Source organism: Podarcis melisellensis, assembly GCF_964234715.1.
Source record: "Podarcis melisellensis genome assembly, chromosome: 14".
Classification (NCBI taxonomy): domain Eukaryota; kingdom Metazoa; phylum Chordata; class Lepidosauria; order Squamata; family Lacertidae; genus Podarcis; species Podarcis melisellensis.
In genome coordinates, this window is record NC_138546.1 from 39,152,176 (window position 1) to 39,174,886 (window position 22,711).

Genomic DNA, 22,711 nt, shown 5'->3' on the forward strand with positions numbered 1-22,711 from the left:
CATTGTCCTCCATCCAGCTTGGTTTTGATTACAGTTTAAGGGGAAGGGCCAAAACTCAGTGGGAAAGCAACCGCTTCCACATGTAGAAAATCCCAGGTTTCAGCCCTGACATCTCCAAGTAGAAATTGGAGACAACCCTGTCTAAAGACCTATAGGGAAAGCAGCTGCCAGTCAAAGTTGACAATATTGAAATAGCTGGACCAGTGGTAGAAGGCAGCTTCCTTTGTTTGTCCTATGCTCCCAGTTTTTAAATTTTCTTTTAAGGTATAGAAAAGTAATTTAAGGTGGGCTAAGAATAAAAGTGGGACGCGGGTGGCTCTGTGGGTTAAACCACAGAGCCTAGGACTTGCTGATCAGAAGGTCGGCGGTTTGAATCCCCGCGGTGGGGTGAGCTTCCGTTGCTCGGTCCCTGTTCCTGCCAACCTAGCAGTTCGAAAGCACGTCAAAGTGCAAGTAGATAAATAGTACCGCTCCGGCGGGAAGGTAAACGGTGTTTCTGAGCGCTGCTCTGGTTCGCCAGAAGCGGCTTAGTCATGCTGGCCACATGTGCTTTAGAGACACAGCTATTGTCCTAGTGGGAACACTCAGTAGGGATGAGCAGGGTACCTTTTCAAACCCTAAAGAGCAGCTGCAAATCTGTGTAGACCATACTGAGCTAGATGGTCTAACTCAGTGTACGGGGCAGTTTGCTATGCATTCACAAACCACTACCAAACCTGGTTTTCATCATGAAATATTTTTTGATGGGGGAGAAAAGAAGTCCGTGTGCTTGATGCAATCAACAACGTCTCTGTTTACTTCTTTCAGCTCTTCTAGAAACCATGGTCTGTAGGTATATCTACCTTGCAGGCACAAACAGTTTAATAGTTACCAGGGCACCATGGGAACAGCGCTTCTGTAAATAGTGCTTGAAATGTCTAATCATGGAAAGGTCTTGACATGCTTATTGCTGACTAAACTACAATTCCCAAGATCCTTTGAGGAAGGGCCTGATGTTACAGTGGAACGAATCTGATAAAAGGTTCTAAGTGAGGTTACAGGGAACCTGGCAGAGGGCCTTCTCAGTAGTGGCACCCTCCCATCACAACTATCTGACTTTTAGAAGACATCTGAAGGCAGCCCTGTTTAGGGAAGTTTTTAATGTTTTATCGTGTTTTTAATATTCTGTTTGGAGCCACCCAGAGTGACTGGGATAGGAATAATAAATTAAATATATTATTATTATTATTATTAGTGTAGATGATCACATCATCACCATACATTTGAATCCCATTTAAAGCACTTGGCTTCCCCCAGCGAATCCTGGGATCTAGCAAAGCTACAATTCCTAGCACCCTTAACAAACCACTGTGGCTGGGTGACAAAGGTAAGGTAAAGGGACCCCTGACTGTTAGGTCTAGTCGCAGATGACTCTGGGATTGCAGTGCTCATTTCGCTTTATTGGCCGAGGGAGCTGGCGTACAGCTTTCAGGTCAAGTGGCCAGCATGACTAAGCCACTTCTGGCAAACCAGAGCAGTGCACGGAAACGCCATTTACCTTCCTGCCGGAGTTGTACCTATTTATCGCCTTGCACTTCATGCTTTTGAACTGCTAGGTTGGCAGGAGCAGGGACCAAGCAACGGGAGCTCACCCTGTTGCTGGGATTCGAACCGCCGACCTTCTGATCGGCAAGTCCTAGGCTCTGTGGTTTAACCCACAGCACCACCCGTGTCCTAGTCATAGCTGTCAACCTTTTTTTGTGGGAAATTCCCTTATTCCAGTGTCGTTTCCCGCTGCTATCCCAGATTGTTAGATATCCCGTGGACTGCCCCCGGGACAGGTGAGGCTGCTGATCCCTTATTTTCAAATCTGAAAGTTGACAGCTATGGTCCCAGTTAGTTTTGCCATTTTGGCATAATCTAGCATTTTACCTTGCCATTCTTCCCTGTTTGGAATTGTTTCTTACTTACTCTTTGTTGCCCCCCTCCCCAAACCCTGAAATGAGACCTCTGGGTCTAACACCTGCTGCCTTGTAGTCAATTCAAGTTAATTGCTCTGCCTCTAATCCCCATGTCAGCCCAGCTTACAGCTGCTCCTTCTCACCTGTAATTACTTGACTGTATTTGCACAGGACTGTGTCCTCCAGACTGGGTTGATTAATTCTCAGTGAGCTATAATTGTAATGGGCTGCCTTTGTTGATGTAGGCTGCAGTCCTAGCCCTGTTTACCTGGGAGTAATCCCTAGTGTATTCAGTGGGACTTCCCTATGAGCAGGCATGGTTAAGGTCGTGCTGTTAGTCACCTGTTGAAAAAAAGAAGAGATGTGGTTTGAAATATGTATGCGACAAAACTGCAGAAGGCTTTATTTCTCCGCTTCCTCCAGTAAATCCATATTTCATTGAAAGAATCATTTGTACACAGACAGGGCTGTTGGCGTAAGAAATTCACAACACAAAAAATGGGGAGTTGGAAAACTCTTGCAAGGGGCGGCAACGGAGCTCAGCATATCGCAGGATTACTGTAATAATTACCTGCAACTTCATAAGAATTTATATTTAAAGTAGATAATTAAATGAGCAAATTGAATGAATTTGGATATGCAGAAGGTATTAAAAAATAAATTTAAGGAACCGCAGAAAGAGGGGGAAGGAAGTCAGACTTGGAAATGTTAAAATGATTGTAAAATTAATGAAATGCATGAATTTGAAAAGTATAAATAAAAACTTAAAACAAACAAACAAACAATGGAACTTGGTGGAGCTTGTCCGTGAAGCTGATGGAGGACCGAGGAGGTGAAAAAATTTGAGAGTTGTCTCACACTCAAAATGCAGCACATATTATCTCAGGTGTGTGAATGCAGGGAACCCTCATTTCATCAAAGGTATATATCCCACTTCTAGGGACGCGGGTGGCGCTGTGGGTTAAACCACAGAGCCTAGGACTTGCCAATCAGAAGATTGGCGATTCGAATCCCCGTGACGGGGTGAGCTTCCGTTGCTTGGTCCCTGCTCCTGCCAACCTAGCAGTTAGAAAGCACGTCAAAGTGCAAGTCGATAAATAGGTACTGCTCCAGCAGGAAGGTAAACAACATTTCCGTGCGCTGCTCTGGTTCGCCAGAAGTGGCTTAGACATGCCGGTCACATGACCTAGAAGCTGTATGCTGGCTCCCTTGGCCAATAAAGCAAGATGAGCACCACGACCCCAGAGTCAGCCATGACCGGACCTAATAGTCAGGGGTCCCTTTACCTTTATATATCCCACTTACTCTGTCACATGTAAACCCTGTCAGGTTCAGCAAGATTTGCTCCCATGGAAATGTCTATGGGATAGCACTTGTGCAGAGCAATCCTGTCAGGGCCGCATTTAGGTTTGATGAGGCCCTAAGCTGCTGAAGGTAATGGGGCCCTTTATATGTCCAGCTGTCCTTTGTCAACAACAAATTGTCACTGTTTTTTATGTATTAAATATATGCTATATGGTAATTTATGGACCTAATAGCTATCTAAAGCCATTTGCACATGCAGAATGTAGGCACCCTATATATAAAAGGTTATTATTGAGATAATAATATGGTGTTTGGGACACCAGAAAGGTGGCATAGAGGTGCTGAATTGTGTGTGTGTAAGCTTTATGCCATTTTTTGTGTGCATTTTGTGGAAGGACAATTCATAAATGTTTTATTTTGGAGCAGGGCACCACAACATGCTTGGACTCAAGTGCACACTTTGCACTCTCTCTCTCCAGTAGCACTTTCAGTTTTTATACTGCAGAAATGTAAGAAGTAGAAGCAGGGCTTTTACTGAACAGACGATAACTTTCCTTTCCTCTCCTTGCTTAGGGTGGACATTTTGGAAACTAGAAGATCTCTGAAAAGTGAAGGAGATGTTGTCCTCATGGCATGGCATTGGAGAGCTTTCTCTACAGAGCCATCTAGATTGCTTTGGTAAGCTGTTTATTTATTATTTACTTATTTATTCATTATATATATAGGCCACCTTTTTTCTTCCAAGGAGCTCAAGGTACAGTCATACCTGGGGTTACAGACCCTTCAGGTTGCGTGTTTTCGGGTCACGCACCATGCCGAACTCCGAAGTACCAAAATGGGTTACTTCCGGGTTTCGGTGCTCGCGCATGCGCAGAAGCACCAAATCGCAACCCACACGTGCGCAGACGTGGCGCTGCGAGTTGCAAATGCTGTGGTTTGCGAACGTGCCTCCTGCATGGATCACGTTCACAACCCGAGCGTCCACTGTACAGCGGTACCTCAGGTTGCATACGCTTCAGGTTACAGCCTCCACTAACCCAGAAATAGTGCTTCAGGTTAAGAACTTTGCTTCAGGATGAGAACAGAAATCATGCTCTGGTGGCACAGCGGCAGCAGGAGGCCCCATTAGCTAAAGTGGTGCTTCAGGTTAAGAACAGTTTCAGGTTAAGAACGGACCTCTGGAACAAATTAAGTACTTAACCTGAGGTACCACTGTACATGGTTCTTCTCCTTCCCATTCCACCCTCCCAACAACCCGGTGAGGTAGGTTAGGCTAAGAGATGGTCACTAGCTCCAAGGTCACCCAGTGAGTTTCATGTCTGAGAGGGGATTCAAATCCTGTGCTTTGCCAGGTCCTAGTCCAGCCTTCTTTATTATTATGCCACAATTTTTAATTGTAATCTTAAACTTTTCTTATGAATGGCTAATATCTGTCCTTGTGAGTTGTGAACTGTGTTATACTACTTGTGGTTTGTATGAGTCCGCAGTTTTATTTGATTTGTTTTGTTGTGTTGTGTTTCATGATGGGCGTAAAGCCGAGTAAACATTTTGATCTGATTTATGCCACACTTGCAATATTCACAGGAATTGAAGCATTCTGCCTTGATCCAAAGAGTGCGTGCTGTAAATGAGTTTCCCTCTATGGAATTCAGGAACATAAGAAAAGCTCTGTTGGATCAGAACAAAGGCCCACCCCAGTCTAGCTAACATCCTTTTCTCACAGTGGCCAACCAGATGTTGTTGGTGAATAATTGGAATGATCAATATATATAAATATTTTGCTATCCTGTTTGTGTGGTGTTGTGAGAAGGGTTGTTAACCTGGTGTATATCTAAATGCTAAGTACTTTGCAGCAAATGAACTTATTATCTGAATTGAGGTTTGAATAGAAGCTAACTTTGATCTTGCAGCCAGAAAATTATATTATAAATGTTTCCTAAGAAATAAACTGATTACATGCTAGCCGACCATGATTAAACTCCTAAATGTTGAAGGTTGGAAAAAAACTCTCAATAAAAACCCTCACTAATAACCAAGAACTGTTAAAAAAATGTTTCAAAGAAGAGTCAAGCTTAACTGTGGAAAATCGGATGAGGTCACCCGCAGAGCAGGACCATTTCTTTACCACAGTTCTGAGTATCTTCTGATGGAATGACCCATCTTGAAAACACATTGGCTTGCTCCAGTGGCGTAGCGTGGGTTGTCAGCACCCGGGGCAAGGCAAGTAATTTGCTCCCCCTAACCCAGGTAGGGGCAGGTAGGGGCAGAGAGCTGCGAGTGCGAGCGCCCCCCCCAGATGTTGCGCCCGGTGCAGCCGGCCCCCCTGCACCCCCCACACTACGCCACTGGCTTGCTTTATTAAAAGGATCTCAGTGCACACACACACACACACTGAACACTTTTGGTCATCTCTGGTTATTTTCTATAAAAAACAAAACAAGCCAAGGAGATCATAAATAGTAGGGAACTTTCTTTAGCCCAACAGGCTAATGACTGCAGATTTCAGCATTGTACAGTAGGCTAGTTTACACACACACACAGGTACATGCCCCACACTGCCCTCAATCCTAGCACGCAAGATGATGATGATGGTGATGATAATTTATTATTTATATCCCACCCATCTGGCTGGGGGCTCTCAACAGAATATTAAGAACATGACAAAACATCAAAGTGTTGGTGCTGACCTTTAAAGCCCTAAACAGCCTCGGTCCAGTATACCTGAAGGAGCGTCTCCACCTCCATCGTTCTGCCCGGATGCTGAGGTCCAGCACCGAGGGCCTTCTGGCGGTTCCTTCACTATGTTTAATAATAATAATAATAATAATAATAATAATAATAATAATAATAATTTATTATTTATACCCCGCCCATCTGGCTGGGTTTCCCCAACCACCTTGGGCGGCTTCAAACCAAATATTAAAATACAGTAATACATCAAACATTAAAAGCTTCCCTAAACAGGGCTGCCTTCAGATGTCTTCTAAAAGTTTGATAGTTATTTTTCTCTTTGACATCTGGTGGGAGGGCGTTCCACAGGGTGGGCGCCACTACCGAGAAGGCCCTCTGCCTGATTCCCTGTAACTTGGCTTCTTGTAGCAAGGGAACCGCCAGAAGGCCCTCGGTGCTGTTATGCCAAGATAACAGCACTAAAAGAACAAAAGGTGCAGATTTTGGAATCCAAGTTAACGGTGCCCATTTAAGAAAACAAGCAAAATTCAAAGTAGCTAATGTTCTACTTTTGATTCTCAGAAGCAAATAACTTTTCAAGGTACTCTCATTGCACAGAACTCGGGCGTTACAGTTTTTCTTCCTGGATATTGCCAGCCTCTGAAATTGTACTGTTTTTCTTCAGGGCAGCTACTGGGACCCTGTGGAAAATAAGCTGGTGTTATAATGCTCTGTAGAAAGAAGAAATTTGTAGGTATGTAATCCGTTCAATATGTTTGTGCGTGTGGTATAAGAAACTGTATAGTTGTCAGCAGAAGAAATGTGACTGAAATTACGTATTGCCAGTGCTTTTTTTCCTGGGGGTACGCATACTCCTAAACATTTTGTGAATCATTGTACTTTTATCCATTTACTGTATTTATTTTCCCTGATTTGAACTATAAAATGGTGATTTTCTTGAGTCAAAATGAGAGTATCCCTAAACATTTTTGTAAGAAAACCCCCCACTGCATATTGCTAAGATAATGAATAAGAGGCCTGTGCCTCTGTGACTTGCACTGGTATGCTTTTGAACGCTAGGTTGGCAGGAGCTGGGAGAGAGCAACAGGAGCTCACTCCGTTGATGGGCGGGGTATAAATAATAAATAATATACCTCTTGTGATGGTTTGACCCCTTTCCATTTTAACAGTACAAATTCTACAAATTCTCCTCAAAATCATTTCTCCTGTGTATTCCCTGTTTTACCTTAATAGCGCGTGTTAATTTATTGGGTGGCGCTGTGATCTAAACCACTGAGCCTAGGGCTTGCCGATCGGAAGGTTGGCAGTTCGAATCCCTGCGATGGGGTGAGCTCCCCTTGCTCGGTCCCTGCTCCTGCCAACTCAGCAGTTTGAAAGCATGTCAAAGTGCAAGTAGATAAACGGGTACCGCTCTGGCAGAAAGGTATACGGCATTTCCATGCGCTGCTCTGGTTCGCCAGAAGTGGCTTAGTCATGCTGGCCACATGACCCAGAAAAACTGTCTGCGGACAAACGTCAGCTCCCTTGGCCAGTAAAGCGAGATGAGCGCCGCAACCCCAGAGCCGTTCGTGACTGGACTTAACTGTCAGGGGTCCTTTACCTTTACCTTTACAGTGGTACCTCAGGTTACATACGTTTCAGGTTACATATGCTTCAGGTTACAGACTCCGCTAACCCAGAAATAGTGCTTCAGGTTAAGAACTTCGCTTCAGGATGAGAACAGAAATTGTGCTCCAGCGGCGCGGCAGCAGCAGGAGGCCCCATTAGCCAAAGTGGTGCTTCAGGTTAAGAACAATTTCAGGTTAAGAACAGACCTCTGGAACGAATTAAGTACTTAACCCGAGGTACCACTGTAATTTATCATTAATAGCTATGTCCTACACCTCTTTATACCATTCTTCCATTTTATATTCTGCTTGCCCCTTCCACTTCCTCGCTGTAATAATTCGTGCAGCTGTCAATAAATTTGTGGGCAAGTCCTTCCTAGCCTGCGAACCTTCCACCCCATCAAAACCCCACTTATGGAGAAGGGCCGTTTCTGTAGTGGTGCCCAGTCTGTAGGATGTTCTCCCACATCCCACAATAAAGCTGGTGCTGACAGTGATGTTTTCTCAGTGCCAACTAAAAACACAGAGGCAACATCATTGTTAGCACCTGCCTTCTAGTGAGACCATCAGTCCTGAGCATTGGGGCAGATAGGAACTGTAGTCCGATGAATATAAAGGGCCACAGGTTCCCATCTCCGCTTCTGTCTCTTTGACAATGGAAGGCAGGAATGGTGGGCAAAACTACAAGTAAATAAACTCTGACCAGGGTTGATGGTACCACATGGTTCCCTTGAGCAACAGCCTATTAGAGTCCAAGGCTAATGCTTTCTTTTGGCCTCAAAGAAGAAGAAGAAGAAGAATTTGGATTTGATATCCCACTTTATCACTACCCGAAGGAGTCTCAAAGCAGCTAACATTCTCCTTTCCCTTCCTCCCCCACAACAAACACTCTGTGAGGTGAGTGGGGCTGAGAGACTTCAGAGAAGTGTGACTGGCCCAAGGTCACCCAGCAGCTGCAGGTGGAGGAGCAGGGAAGCGAACCCAGTTCACCAGATTATGAGTCTACCACTCTTAACCACTACACCACACTGGCTCCACAAAGCATGTTGAAGCCAGAACATCTTAAACATGGGAAAAGGTCGTGCTCAGAGTTGATGGGAGTTTAAGTCCAATCACATCTGGAGGGCCACAGGTTAAAAGTGGTGATCATTTTGTTATAAAATTCAATATTTATTATAACATCCAATGCAATTAAATGTTTCAAAAATTATATGACTACCACTATTTATATATTCTGGCTGTGCTGAAATTATCAGCCACAAACCCAGTCTCTCGGAGGTTATTTCATCTAGACATTCATTTTCAACTTGTGAAATTATCTCCCATGTCCTTCAGACCTTTCACCACAATGTTTCTTGCCACAAGTTTGGCAAGATGTGTGTGTGTGTGTGTTTCTTGTCCCACTCATAGTTTTAGGTTTCATTTCTTTACATTTCCCTTTATCTTCTTTACTGCAGATCTCCCGGTGCACATGAGAAATAAAAACTGAAACTATTTTTGCAGAGCAATTTGAGTTTTTAAATTAGCCTTCCCAAACCTTCCCAAACCAAGTGCCCTTCAGTCGCAGTGGACTACAACTCCCATCAGTGCCAGCCAGCATGGAACTGGTTGAGGTTGATGGAAGTGGCAGCCCAGCAACCGACAAAGTTATTTAAAAGGAAGGAAGGATGGAAGAATAGGAAACAATAAGAAAACTTTTCTTTACAGAAACTGTACTCTGGTTTGCCTTCTTATGCTTTCATGGGTTTTAATTTTTCAGAGGAGAAGCGGAGAGTGAAAGCCAATAATCGTGAATATAATGAAAAATTTCAGTATGCAGTAAGTACAGTGTTTTGATAGTGGAAACATCCACCAGTCAGTGGTTTCCAATTAGCTAAGTATTGCAGACTCCCTGTTTTTCAAGCTACTTTTGAAAATGTTGATATCTCTATGGTAGCTTTTGTTATGTGCAGTGCTTTTTTTTCCTGGGGGGTATGCAGGGGTACGCATACCCCTAAACATTTTGTGAATCTTTGCCTTTTGTCCATTTGCATGTTCAGACCTTTAAACCTCCCCCTTAAATAAATTCAGACAAGACTCAAATTTTGGTTTGGTTTTTGGCAGAATTTAGGCCACAACTTTATTGATTACAGAAAGTGACTGGTTGCATAGGCTCTGGTTCGACTAGCTCCCTGCCATGCAGGTAGCGCTGACCCAGGGTTCCAGCATAGGTCAGCCAAGGGTGAACACCTGGATAAGCAGAAAGCCAGAAACAGGCTATCTCCGCCACCCAAATGCCCCCCTGGACTCTGGCATGGGCAAAACCCCTTCACAGGGGTTGACCAAACCATCGAGTCCCTGGGTTCCTTTAACAGAATACCCTTCACATAGGGATGGCAGGAGCATTCTCCCATCCCCATCACCTGAACCAGAGCCTATCCGCAACGTTACAAGTTGTGACGATTTGCTACACGGCAGGGGAAACCCAAATGGTAACAGCCAATCAGCAAAGTGGGGAAAATTACTGCTGTGACCCTGTCCCAATGACAGACGACACACGACGGCATAGCAAGGTCAAGCACACAGCCCTAAAAATAGGGAGAGGGGGCGGGTGTTCCGAATGCACGCGCCGAAAGAGGAAGCTCTGGGTCACGTGCATGGGCATAAATAGGTCCCTCAAACCGTTTGGACTACATCCCATTGGCCAGATTGCACCCAGCTTCAAGGGACCTACCAATTGGGTGTTGTCGCTATCCAATCTTACCTACCCACAACGCAGGGTTTGGTTGCTAGGTCTCACCACAACACGTGCCCTCTTTAAGGGAGGACCCGATTTACTGTATTAATTTTCCCTGATTTGAACAATAAAATGGTGATTTTCCTGAGCCAAAATGAGAGTACCCCTAAACATTTTTTTTAAAGGAAAAAAGCACGAGTTATGTGCATGGTGCCACGGACCTTCTGAGTGGGTTATCCAGATCCCCTGGGGTCCGTGGACCACCAGTTGGGAACTGCAGCATTAATGGTTCTGTTTTTATTTGAGTTTTGTGACTGGACTGGCCAGACATTTTAAGAGTCAAGGCATTTTTTAGAATTAGTCTAGTGTTTCTTACTTGATTGAAAATCTTGTAGGCTGAAGGTGAACTGCTAAGGTCAGCTAGCTTTTCTACTGAAAAAACCCTCCCCCTCCTTTTGCTGATCAAAAGTATCATAGAATTGTAGAGGTGGAAGGGACCCTGAGAATCATCTAGAACCATGGTTCATAATGTGGGGTAATTTTATTTTTAAGAGGGGCAGTTCAAGAATGAAGGAGCGTCTCCACCCCTATCATCCAGCTCGGACACTGAGGTCCAGCGCCGAGGGCCTTCTGGCGGTTCCCTCATTGCGAGAAGTGAGGTTACAGGGAACCAGGCAGAGGGCCTTCTCGGTGGTGGCACCTGCCCTGTGGAACACCCTCCCATCAGATGTCAAAGAGATAAAAAACTACCTGACATTTAGAAGACATCTGAAGGCAGCCCTGTTCAGGGAAGCTTTTAATGTGTGGCATTTTAATGTATTTTTAATCTTTGTTGGAAGCCGCCCAGAGTGGCTGGGGAAACCCAGCCAGATGGGCAGGGTACAAATAAATTATTATTATTATTAGGAGTTCACTTTTTGAATAATAAGAATTATATGTCATGGGATGTGGGGGCATCAGGATTTTAGAGATGCTTAGGTGGGGCATGGCCAAAAAAAGTTGGGAATCACTGATCTAGAACAACAGGAATATGTAGCTGTCCCACACAGGGATTGAAGCTGCAACCAGGGGGAGATAACCAGGGCATGTACCACTTTCTCCAAAGCCTTGAATAAATTTATAAACTTCTGTCATCTCACCTCTTAACTCACTTTTCCTCTGAACTAAGAAGTCTCAAGTGCTGCAACCTCTTTTCAGAGGGAAGTGCTTCAAGTTTAGTAAGGCATATGTACACAACACTTCAGGGAAAAACCACAAACCCGGCCTCTCGGAAGTTATTTCATCTTAGACGTTCATTCTCTAGACGAGAATCCTGAAAACGGAATCTATTCCCTGTAACAGTGTATTTTATTTATTCACTTCTCTCTTTAAAAGTCATGTTGGCTACCTGTGCCTGTTCCCATCAGGGGTGTGCAGTCATACTGAGGTGAGAGGATGAGTTAAATCCTGCTCTGCTCATCAGGATTCAAAAGCAGTTCCTAGCAGTTCGAAAGCACACCAGTACAAGTAGATAAATAGGTACCACTGTGGTGGGAAGGTACGGTAAATAGCGTTTCCATGTGCTCTGGCTTCTGTCACAGTGTTCTGTTGCGCCAGAAGCGGTTTAGTCGTGCTGGCCACATGACCCGGAAACTGTCTGTGGACAAATGCCAGCTCCCTTGGCCTGAAAGCAAGATGATTGTATGATGATCCTGTATATCTGAAGGAGCGTCTCCACCCCTATCGTTCAGCCCAGACACTGAAATCCAACGCCAAGGGCCTTCTGGCAGTTCCCTCATTGTGAGAAGTGAGGTTACAGGGAACCAGACAGAGGGTCTTCTCGGTAGTGGCGCCCACCCTGTGGAACGCCCTCACTTCAGATGTGAGGGAAATAAGCAGCTATCTTTTTTTAAAAAAAGACATCTGAAGGCAGCCCTGTTCAGGGAAGTTTTTAATATTTAATGCTCTACTGTTTTTAACACTTGTTTGGGAGCCGCCCAGAGTGGCTGGGGAAACTCAGCCAGACGGACGGGGTATAAATAATAAATTATTATTATATTACTATCATGAGATCTGCACCCCATAGTTGCCTTTTACTAGACTTAACTGTCCAGGGGTCCTTTACCTATTATTCATTAGATTTGCACCCCAACTTCCTTTAACGAGCTTGCAGCAACCCAATATACAGCCCCCTCCTGCCCCATGACATAGTTTGTGACTGGGAGCAGTGGCGTAGCGTGGGTTGTCAGCACCCGGGGCAAGGCAAGTAATTTGTGCCCCCTAACCCATGGATTTGCGCCCCCTAACCCCCAGATGTTGCGCCCGGTGCGGCCGGCCTCCCCTGCACCCCCCATGCTACGCCACTGACTGGGAGACACCAATGTACCCAGTAAGCTTCATCGTTGAGTGAGGATTGGAACGAAGTCCATAGAGTTTGAAGTCTGTTATGCAACACACCATACCAGGCAGCTTGTAAAACCGGTTCATGCAACATCACTACATTCCCATTAAAAGACCAGATGTCCTAAAGGAAATTAAATCACTGTGCCGACTCTGGAGACAGGGGCTACTCTGAGCACGTATAACATGTGCAGATTTCTTTGTACTATCGCTTGAGCCAGTGCCAGATTTCCGCGTTTGTTCCCGACAAATCCCGAAGTGAGTCTGTAAGGCCAATTATCTGTGCACTTTGCTAGGTCTAGACATTTATTTCGGCTGCGGAAGCTTTGCGTAACCTTAAGTCCAACTGTTGATCATGGATATAGTCTTCTTAATTTCCTAAAAGTGCTTTAGATTATTTAGATGAAAAACAACATCAAGATAGTCTAGTCTGAAAGTAGTGGTTGGGTGGATTTATTATGAGCTACCAGGGAGTAGAGGGTGGGGTGGGGCCACTAGATTTGGCTTTGGGATATATTTTCTTGATAAAAATCTGTTATTGGTTACATTTAGATCCCCTTCATCTTTGACAAGAGTGGCTCAAATCAGTGCAGCACATAGGCTAGGTAAGGGATAAAAGTGACAGCAGGTGGAATGTGTATGGCTAGGATTGCCAAGATGCTGATACAACAAGCAATGTGCCTCCTTGGGACTGAAGATCTGAGCAGGCTCGGTTTTATCACATCAAGCGAGAGGAGTCCCTGGAATAGGCAAACAAACAGCCACTCCTCCAAGGGGTTTGAGTCTAAGTCAGGGGTAGGCAAACTAAGGCCTGGGGGCTGGATGTGGCCCAATCACCTTCTAAATCCAGCCTACAGACGGTCCAGGAATCAGCGTGTTTTTACATGAGTAGAATGTGTCCTTTTATTTAAAATACATCTCTGGGTTATTTGTGGGGCCTGCCTGGTGTTTTTACGTGAGTAGAATGTGTGCTTTTATTTAAAATGGGTTATTTTGGGGGCATAGGAATTTGTTCATTCCCCCCCCCCAAAAAATGGTCTGGCCCCCACAAGGTCTGAGGGACAGTGGACTGGCCCCCTGCTGGAAAAGGTTGTTGACCCCTGGTCTAACCTGTCTGTGCTGGCTCAACACATCTTCCAAGTGTCCCTACTTTCTTTTCTTCTTCTTTCTAAAATATTTTTATTTGATTTTAAAGAGAAATAAATACACAACAAATTCAAATGCAAATCCATATAAAGAGATTGCTCTGAATCTCAAGACTCCCCCACCCCAATCCCTTCTGTGGGTCCTAATATCAACATTTACAACTGCATATCTTTCCATTAGCCACGTTTTTTTATCCATCCGAGTTATCCATAATTTTTGTTACCTTGCAAGTGAGATTAGATTCCTGCTAATGCTTTCATCTGCTTACAATGATCTCCTAAATAAATTATAATTTTCCCCCATTCTCTTTTTAAAGTTCTTGTCTTCTTGGTTCCTGAGCTTTCCAGTTAACTTTGCGATTTCGGCATAGTCCATCAACTTGGTTTGCTATTCTTTCTTGGTTGGGATAGTTTCTTCTTTCCATCTCTGGGCTAAAGTGTCCCTATCCTGGGATATCCTGCTTTTCCTTGTTGTTGTTGTTGTTTAGTCGTGTCCGACTCTTTGTGACCCCATGGACCAGAGCACTCCTGTCTTCCACTGCCTCCCGCAGTTTGGTCAAACTCATGTTGGTAGCTTCGAGAACACTGTCCAACCATCTCGTCCTCTGTAGTCCCCTTCTCCTTGTGCCCTCATTCTTTCCCAACATCAGGGTCTTTTCCAGGGAGTCTTCTCTTCTCATGAGGTGGCCAAAGTATTGGAGCCTCAGCTTCAGGATCTGTCCTTCCCGTGAGCACTCGGGGCTGATTTCCTTCAGAATGGATAGGTTTGATCTTCTTGCAGTCCATGGGACTCAAGAGTCTCCTCCAGCACCATAATTCAAAAGCATCAATTCTTCGGTGATCAGCCTTCTTCATGGTCCATCTCTCACTTCCATACATCCCTACTGGGAAAACCATAGCTTTAATTATATGGACCTTGGTCGGCAAAGTGATGTCTCTGCTTTTTAAGATGCTGTCTAGGTTTGTTTTTCCTTAGGACACCCCTATTTTCATCGGAGAAATTTTGGAGGGTATGCACACAGCTTGTTGTCAAGCACCTTCTATGAGGGCAGAGGCTTGCCAACAGGAGGAAAGGAGGCGGCTTTAGCAAAGGAAGGGTCTGGTGATACAGGAATCGGGCTTTCTTCTGACAATTGACCTCTGGTATCTGGGGGAAATAATGCTGGACTCGTAATTAGGGATGTTGGAGAGCTCTGTGGGAAACAGAAGCAGAAATTGCCACAATTCACATGTTTGTTTGAGAAATGGAAATCAAACAAGAGAATACAAGCAGTTTCTGCTACTGTTCCTACCCCCCCCCCCAATTTTTATCAGAACCACAGCAGGACGGGGACATTTAACCCTTCCCTATATTGCGACAGTCTTGACACTAGCTGTTAAGGGACTTTATAAATGATGATGATGAAAGTTTATATATTATATATTTTGCAAATTTTGTATTGCTCAGTGCTTTGGCTTTTTATATGCAAAATAGTATATGCATAAATTAAGAATTGCATTTTTATTATGTTGATCGTTAAGTCTATAACCATTAGCCAGTTGCCAAACTTTGGCGCAGAATCATAAAAATTGCAGAGTTGGACGAGGGTACATTTTCTGACTTTTCTGTTTAATGTATACATTTTTTGCTCTCCCGTGTTAATAAGTTTTAAATCTCCCCCACCCCCCTTCTTGCGTATTTTTCAGAACAATCGTATCCAAACATCCAAGTACAGCGTTCTGACCTTTTTGCCTATCAACTTGTTTGAGCAGTTCAAGCGGGTTGCCAACGCCTACTTCGTGTTCCTCCTGATTTTACAGGTTATATTCAATATCTGTTTTTATTTCGAAGGCAAATTAAATGGCAATGGTTATAAAAGAGAAAACTGTGTACAGTTGTACCTCGGCTCCCAAATGCCTTGGGAGTCGAATGTTCCAACCCCTGACTGAACGATCGAAAACCGGAAGTGAGTGTTCTGGTTTTCTAATGTTCTTTTGGAAGCCGGACGTCTGACGGGGCTTCCGTGGCTCATGATTGGCTGCAGGAGCTTCCTGCAGCCAATCAGAAGCTGCGCTTTGGAAGTCGAACGTTTTGGAAGTTTAATGGATTCTGCTCAACTTCCAAGGTACTACTGTATATTATTATGTGCCACCCTGATCTTTGAGTGATAAGACTCTGAGTGAAGAGCAGGGGTCCCCAAACTTGGGTCCCCCTCTGTTTTCGGACTACAACTCCCATCGTCCCTAGCTAGCAGGACCAGTGGTCAGGGATGATGGGAATTGTAGTCTAAAAAAACAGTGGGAGACCCAAGCTTGGGATACACTGCTCCAGAGGTTCCAATTCCTTATCCAGGGTTCAGTTTCCTTGGAATGAAGGTCAGCGGAGACTGGTGTCTTCAGTACATACGGTTTTATTTACAACCTGAGGGTAGGGGGGCTTACAGCATTAACACCCCAAAAGACCTTGTGTCTCCGTTAGTCACAGCTTAGGATCCAGCACAGAACAAGACATATCTCTCTGTCCCCAACTTCCAGCCTGCCTCTTCCATCCCACTCCCACATCTCGCTATGCCAAACTTTGGCCTATTGCTCTCCATCACTTACCTGTGGCTATTGCAACCTAGCTCACTCTTTTAGATGCTGATGATCCCCCAAAGGGCCCGAGTATTGTAGTTTGTTATGGGTGCTGGGAATTGTAGCTCTGTGAGGGGGTCAATTGCGTGCCAAGACACCCAAGCCAAGTTCCCAGGAGAACAATAAATCACATTGACACAGAGTATTTTGGTTTGTGGGTTCAAATAGGCCACAACTTCATTGGTTACAGATGTTGAGTGGTTTGGCTTAGGTGTTGCGGTGAAGCCAGGCTATATCTTGACTCCTGCCCGTCTACAGGGAGTCCGCTTAAGGGTAAACCACCAATAGGGGTGCCCTATGAGTTACATCAAATAGGAGCACCCCGAGGGGTCGCTGTTGGGGTAGTGGCATGGCCCTAGCCCACGTCCAGGCTTCGGATAATATTCACACCCCAGATCCCTTTAACAGGATACCCTGACTAAGGAGGGGCAGGCGAGGCAATGACCTCCCCTCCAACCAAACAAAGGCTCACCCAATGCCTAACCTCACAAAAGTTGTGATGATTGCTCCTAGGTAGGCGAAAACCAAATGGCCGCTGCCAATTTGCCAAGTGGAAAAAACAACATGGCGGCCGACTATTGCCATAGCAAGGTCATACCAGAGCAAAGCATGAAAAGAGGGTGGGTGGGTAGGGTGATCTGGTGAAGGGGCGAGAAAGAGGGTGCCGGCCGGCCGTGCCACCATTAAATGGCCTGCGGCCAAACCCACCCAGGCAGCAGATTGGCTAGGGCTGTCCGCAGCACAGATGACATAGCCAGCTGTGATGTGAGGTAAGGGGAGGCCGCACACCTCCACCCCTACGCCGGAAAACTGTTGAGGCTCAGTTGACTGGGCGCAATGCCGCCCACCGGATAAAAGGTGAACGGACCTAAAGTACCCATTATTCTTCTGGGTGTGTGGTGCGCTTTAAATGTACGGTATGTACACAGGCTCACTCTCTAGGTGAAAATTGGCATTTCACCAATTTCTATGAATTGGTGGATTCATAGAATTCTGTGATTTCTTTGAAACTATAGGAGGCTTTCTTGATATTACTTGTCCTCACGCAAAAAACCCTTTAATCATTCTCTTACAGTTGATTCCAGATGTATCCTCCTTATCATGGTTTGCTACCATTGTTCCTTTAGCGCTGGTTTTAACCATTACAGCTGTCAAAGATGCCACAGACGACTACGTAAGTCTTTGCAGTAATTTACTGGTGCCCCCCTCTTTTTGTATTGCATGCACTCTCACAAGATGGCTGCCTAAAAGATATAGCACCTCTGTATCCGTACCCTAACCATTGTATACTGATTTTGACAGTGGGATTCGCAGCAAGGTTTTAGTTTGCAATGTTATGCAGTCTTTCTCCCCTCTGTGTCTTTTTATTTTAAGAAAAGTGAAAATCTCAAAAACGTTCTGCTATTGCACAAAAAAAAAGATACTGATGAGAAAACGGTTATGACATATCATAGAGTATGTTTCCCTCCTGACATCTTTTTTTCATTGGGCAGTTGGGATGATTTGTGCTCCTGATGCTGTCAGGATCCTGCCCTCAATATTGTTTCTGCAAATGTTTTGGGGGCAGTCAGACTGCTTCACTTTCAGTCAGTAGGCATCTTGTAACTTCTTGCTGAAATCCTGTAACTGTGTGTGTGTGTGTGTGTGTGTGTTTCAAATTACAGTTTTACAATCACATATCCAACATACAACCTTTGCGGGTCCTATTGTTAATCATTTCCTCCTGCATCTCTTATAGTAATCCAAATCTTTTACATCTCCATTATGTCCAAAAAAATCACCATTAAACTACAAGCATTTAATGTAACTTCTTATGCTGTAAATGTTGTGGTTTATTTTTGGCCGGATTTTTTTTGTGCTATAGCACCTCCAAAAAACACTACTATGGTAGCATTGCAGAACAAAGTAAAGCAGAATAAATCTACCACAAACGTACTACTGTTGTGTAAAGAACATGTTGCAGAATACACCCACAATGAAAGACCAGCCTGGTCCTTCCTTCCTTTTTACACAAACCCCCTACCAGGGGTGGGGGTGGCTGTGTTGGTCTTTAAAAAAAAAGTGGAATAGGTTATTGTCTCACTTCAAGAAAGGCCGTCTGTAAGGGCTTGTTAAGATAAATTCAACAGTTTGATGGATGTAATAATGGAATACTGAATGGTATAGTTTTTGTAAAAGGCCTTCTGCTTGGTTCCCTGTAACCTCACTTCTTGCAGGGAGGGAACTGCCAGAAGGCCCTCAGCGCTGGACCTCAGTGTCCAGCTGAATGATGGGGATGGAGACGCTCCTTCAGGTATACAGGACCAAGGCCGTTTAGGGCTTTAAAGGTCAGCGCCAACACTTTGAAATGTGCTCAGAAACATACTGGGAGCCAATGTAGGTCTTTCAGGACCAGTGTGATATGGTCTCGGCGGCCACTCCTAGTTACCAGTCTAGCTGCCGCATTCTGGATTAGTTGCAGTTTCCGGGTCACCTTCAAAGGTAGCCCCACGTAAAGTACATTGCAGTAGTCCAAGCGAGAGATAACCAGAGCATGTACCACTCTGGCAAGACAGTCCGTGGGCAGGTAGGGTCTCAGCCTGCATACCAGATGGAGCTGGCAGACAGCTGCCCTGGTCACAGAATTGACCTGCGCCTCCATGGACAGCTGTGAGTCCAAAATGACTCCCAGGCTGCGCACCTGGTCCTACAGGGGCACAGTTACCGCAGCTCATAGACCTACTTAGGGTTTCAGTGTGGCCCATGAGGCTGTTTTCCCCACACCACACCCACCTGTCCTGCACCCGATGCCACGAGTGAAATCAGGCATGGGAGAGACAGGCCTACAGTTGCCAATGCACAATTGGGAGCCTTAAAGTGTGCTTCTGATTGTGTGTTGGCAAAGGAGTTTTGCTTTCTCCACGGATCAGCTGAGTGGCGGTCAGAGCAAGCCTGCTGGGATCAGCCAGGATACTGCGTTCACAGGGAATTCAGTAGTGCAAATGAAGTTCAGATGGCGTCAAGAATTACTGACGAAAGAAGAATGGCAAATGAAATTAATGGACTATGCAGAATTAGACAAATTAACAGGAAGGATTCGAAACCTGCAGGATCAGAGATTCTTAGAAGACGAGTAAGTATTTGAACTATTTGAAATGCAATTGTAATAAACAGATTACGCTAGTAGGATTGCAAGAAGTTCTGTAAGGAGGATTATTTGAAACATTGCAAGAAAGACTATGATGAGAATTATTAGTTAAGGACAATTAAAAGTAATAGAGAAATTAAGACATGCAGAACAAGAGATAAAGAACGGAAAATCTTCAAAAGTTGCTGACGGAAGTCACAATATTGTGTAAGATAAGAAGTTATGTTAAATGATTGTTGGAAATGATATGTTAAAAAAACCAATACAAATGTGTATGTGTGTGTGTTTGTGTGTGTATAGATGATAGATAGATGATAGATGATAGATAGATAGATAGATAGATAGATAGATAGATAGATAGATAGATAGATGATAGATAGATAGATAGATATAGATAGATAGATATAGATGATATAGATAGATAGATAGATAGATGATAGATAGATAGATAGATAGATAGATAGATAGATAGATAGATAGATAGATGATAGATGATAGATGATAGATAGATAGATAGATAGATAGAGATAGATAGATAGATAGATAGATAGATGATTGATAGATAGATGATAGATAGATAGATGATAGATAGATAGATAGATAGATAGATGATAGATAGATAGATAGATAGATAGATAGAGATATAGATAGATAGATAGATAGATAGATGATAGATAGATAGATAGATAGATAGATAGATAGATAGATAGATAGATAGATAGATATGGGTGTGTATGTGTGGGTGTATATATAAGTTCAGATGGAGTCATAGTCTATAGCAGGTGGGGGTAACCTTTGGTCTTCTGGTTGTTGCTGAATTACAACTCTTAGGCCATTGGCCAAGCTTGCTGGGGCTGGTGGGAGCTGTAGTTCAGCATTTTTCTGGGTTTGTTTGGAGGGTGTTCTGGTTTTTTGCACCAGGCTAGGAGTTCTGCAAAAACAGGCATTTCATTGGGAGATTTTTCTGGGAGTTTTTGGATGTTGTGAAACAGTTCAGCGGGAGATGAAGAAACTTGAATTCTTCACTGAATCCTCCCCGGGGCTTTGAGGATTCCATTAATAAACATACATCAAATTGAAGCGAGTTAGAGGAAACCATTAAAAGTAAAAAAAAAATTGAGGCGGGGGAAAATCCTTGGTCTTTTTCTTTGCCAGGGCATTTCCAGACAACGGTGGGTAGTGAAAGAAACACACGTTTGGTTTTAAAGAAAATTCTTAAATGTCTTTCTTCTTAAAAAGATCTTGCATCATATTCTGATAATATTTAGTAAGGTTCTAGGGCAGATGAGCAACATGGAGCTAAAACTGAGGAAGGTGGGGTTATTTTTCTTTCGCATCCACTGGCTTGACTCCAGTGGGAAACAGTTCTGTGGTTTTGCGAAATATTCTCTGGCATTGCAACAGGGCAAACCTTTGATCTTGCAAAGCAATAGAAATGAGGGCCTTGCAGTCAACAAGTAAACTGGCGGCTGCTTGAGTGATTAGTGTCTCAATGGTTCATCAGCCTGCATCTGTCCATCAATTCTTGCTTGCAAGAAGACTCCACATTGTGCCTGAGTAATTCTTGGTTACCTTGTGGGTCCTCTTTCTTTCTTTCTTTCTTTCTTTCTTTCTTTCTTTCTTTCTTTCTTTCTTTCTTTCTTTCTTTCTTTCTATGGTGCGTATCAGGCACCCACTAAAGGAGTCTACTTCAGAGGAGGACCTCATCCTTCCTGAAGGGAAACATATGGAACTGGTGCAGGTAAACTTTGGTCCTCCAGATCGTGCTGAACAACAACTTCCACAATCCTTGGGCCTTGGCCATGCTTGCTGAAGTTGATGGGAGTTGTAGTTAAGCAACATCTGGAGGGCGAAAGATTCCCTACACATGATGCAGAAGGACAGGTGAGGTTAGGCAACAGTGAGGCAGAACCAGGACTGTTTGGCATTATGGTACTTCAGCTCCATTTGGCTGCTATTGAGGGCTCAGAGGCAGACATGGAAGTTGAGCCACACCCAAGCCCAAGAGAGCACTGGCACATGAACGTTTAGCATCAGGCTGTAGAGTGTTTGAGGACTGGGACATTCACAGGGAAACCAAAATGCTTGTTTATAAAGCTATTGTACTACCAACCTTACTGTATGCTTGTGAAACATGGACCACTTATAAACACCATCTGCAACTCCTCGAAAGATTCCATCAACCGTGTCTCCGAACAATTTTATACATTGCTTGGGAAGACAGGTGAACTAATGCCAGTGTACTGGAAGAAGCAGAGATCACGAGTGTTGAAGCAATGATTCTTCAACATCAACTCCGTTGGACTGGTCATGTTGTGCAGATGCCTGATCATCATCTTCTAAAGCAACTACTCTATTCCGAACTTAAAATACAGAAAGCATAATGCTGGTGATCAACAAAAGAGGTTTAAAGACTCTCTCATGGCAAATCTAAAATAAATGTAGTATAAACACTGAAAACTTGGAAACACTGGCCTGCGAGCGCTCTAATTGGAGAACACCAAAGGTGACATGGGTTTTAAAGACATTCGAATTCAGGACAAAAGGGAGAAGCGTGCTAAGAGGAAAGCACACTTGGCAAACCCTCACCTGGAAACCTATGTCCCCACTGTGGAAGGACGTGTGGATCCAGAACTGGCCTCCAGTGTCACTTACGGACTCACTGTTAAAACCATGTTTATGGAAGACAATCTTACTCGGCTACGAGGGATCGCCGAAGCAGCAGCAACAACATCAGGCTGTAGTTAGGTGCTAGAGTGCCTATCCAAAAGCTAAGACTTCATTCAGAGTAACAAACTACACATGAGGAGTTACATACACTGGGTTCTGCCCAACTCTCTCTCTCTCTCTCTCTCTCTCTCTCTCTCTCTCTCTCTCTCTCTCTCTCTCTCTCTCTGTGTGTGTGTGTGTGTTTGTGGGGGGGCATCTCATGGCAGGAGGAGGTCCGATAGGACTCTCCACAGCCGTGGGGAGGCCTGAGGGGGCCTGCTGTGGCTGTGGGTAGGTCCAGTGGGCCTGTCACAGCTACAGGAGAGCCCCCAATGGGGCCGGTCACAGGTGTGGGTAGGTCCAGTGGAGCCTGCTGTGGTTCTGGGGTATTGAGAGGTCCCGGCTCCCTCCTTGAATTTTTATTGGGGGACCTCATGTCTCCACCTGCTGGATGGTGCCCTTGTGAGGAGTAGTGCCCT

General features: G+C 44.4%; 1 protein-coding gene across 1 annotated transcript in view; it reads left to right on the top strand.

Moving 5' to 3' along the window:
• Window positions 1–22,711, top strand: part of ATP8B4 (ATPase phospholipid transporting 8B4 (putative)) — a 115,314-nt gene that overhangs the window by 590 nt on the left and 92,013 nt on the right. Inside the window, exons 2-6 of the mRNA XM_081888420.1 lie at window positions 3,819–3,923; window positions 6,601–6,669; window positions 9,303–9,361; window positions 15,470–15,583; window positions 17,472–17,570. Coding sequence (XP_081744546.1) covers window positions 6,642–6,669; window positions 9,303–9,361; window positions 15,470–15,583; window positions 17,472–17,570 — 300 coding nt within the window. The 5' untranslated portion in view covers window positions 3,819–3,923; window positions 6,601–6,641. The remainder of the gene's footprint in view (window positions 1–3,818; window positions 3,924–6,600; window positions 6,670–9,302; window positions 9,362–15,469; window positions 15,584–17,471; window positions 17,571–22,711) is intronic.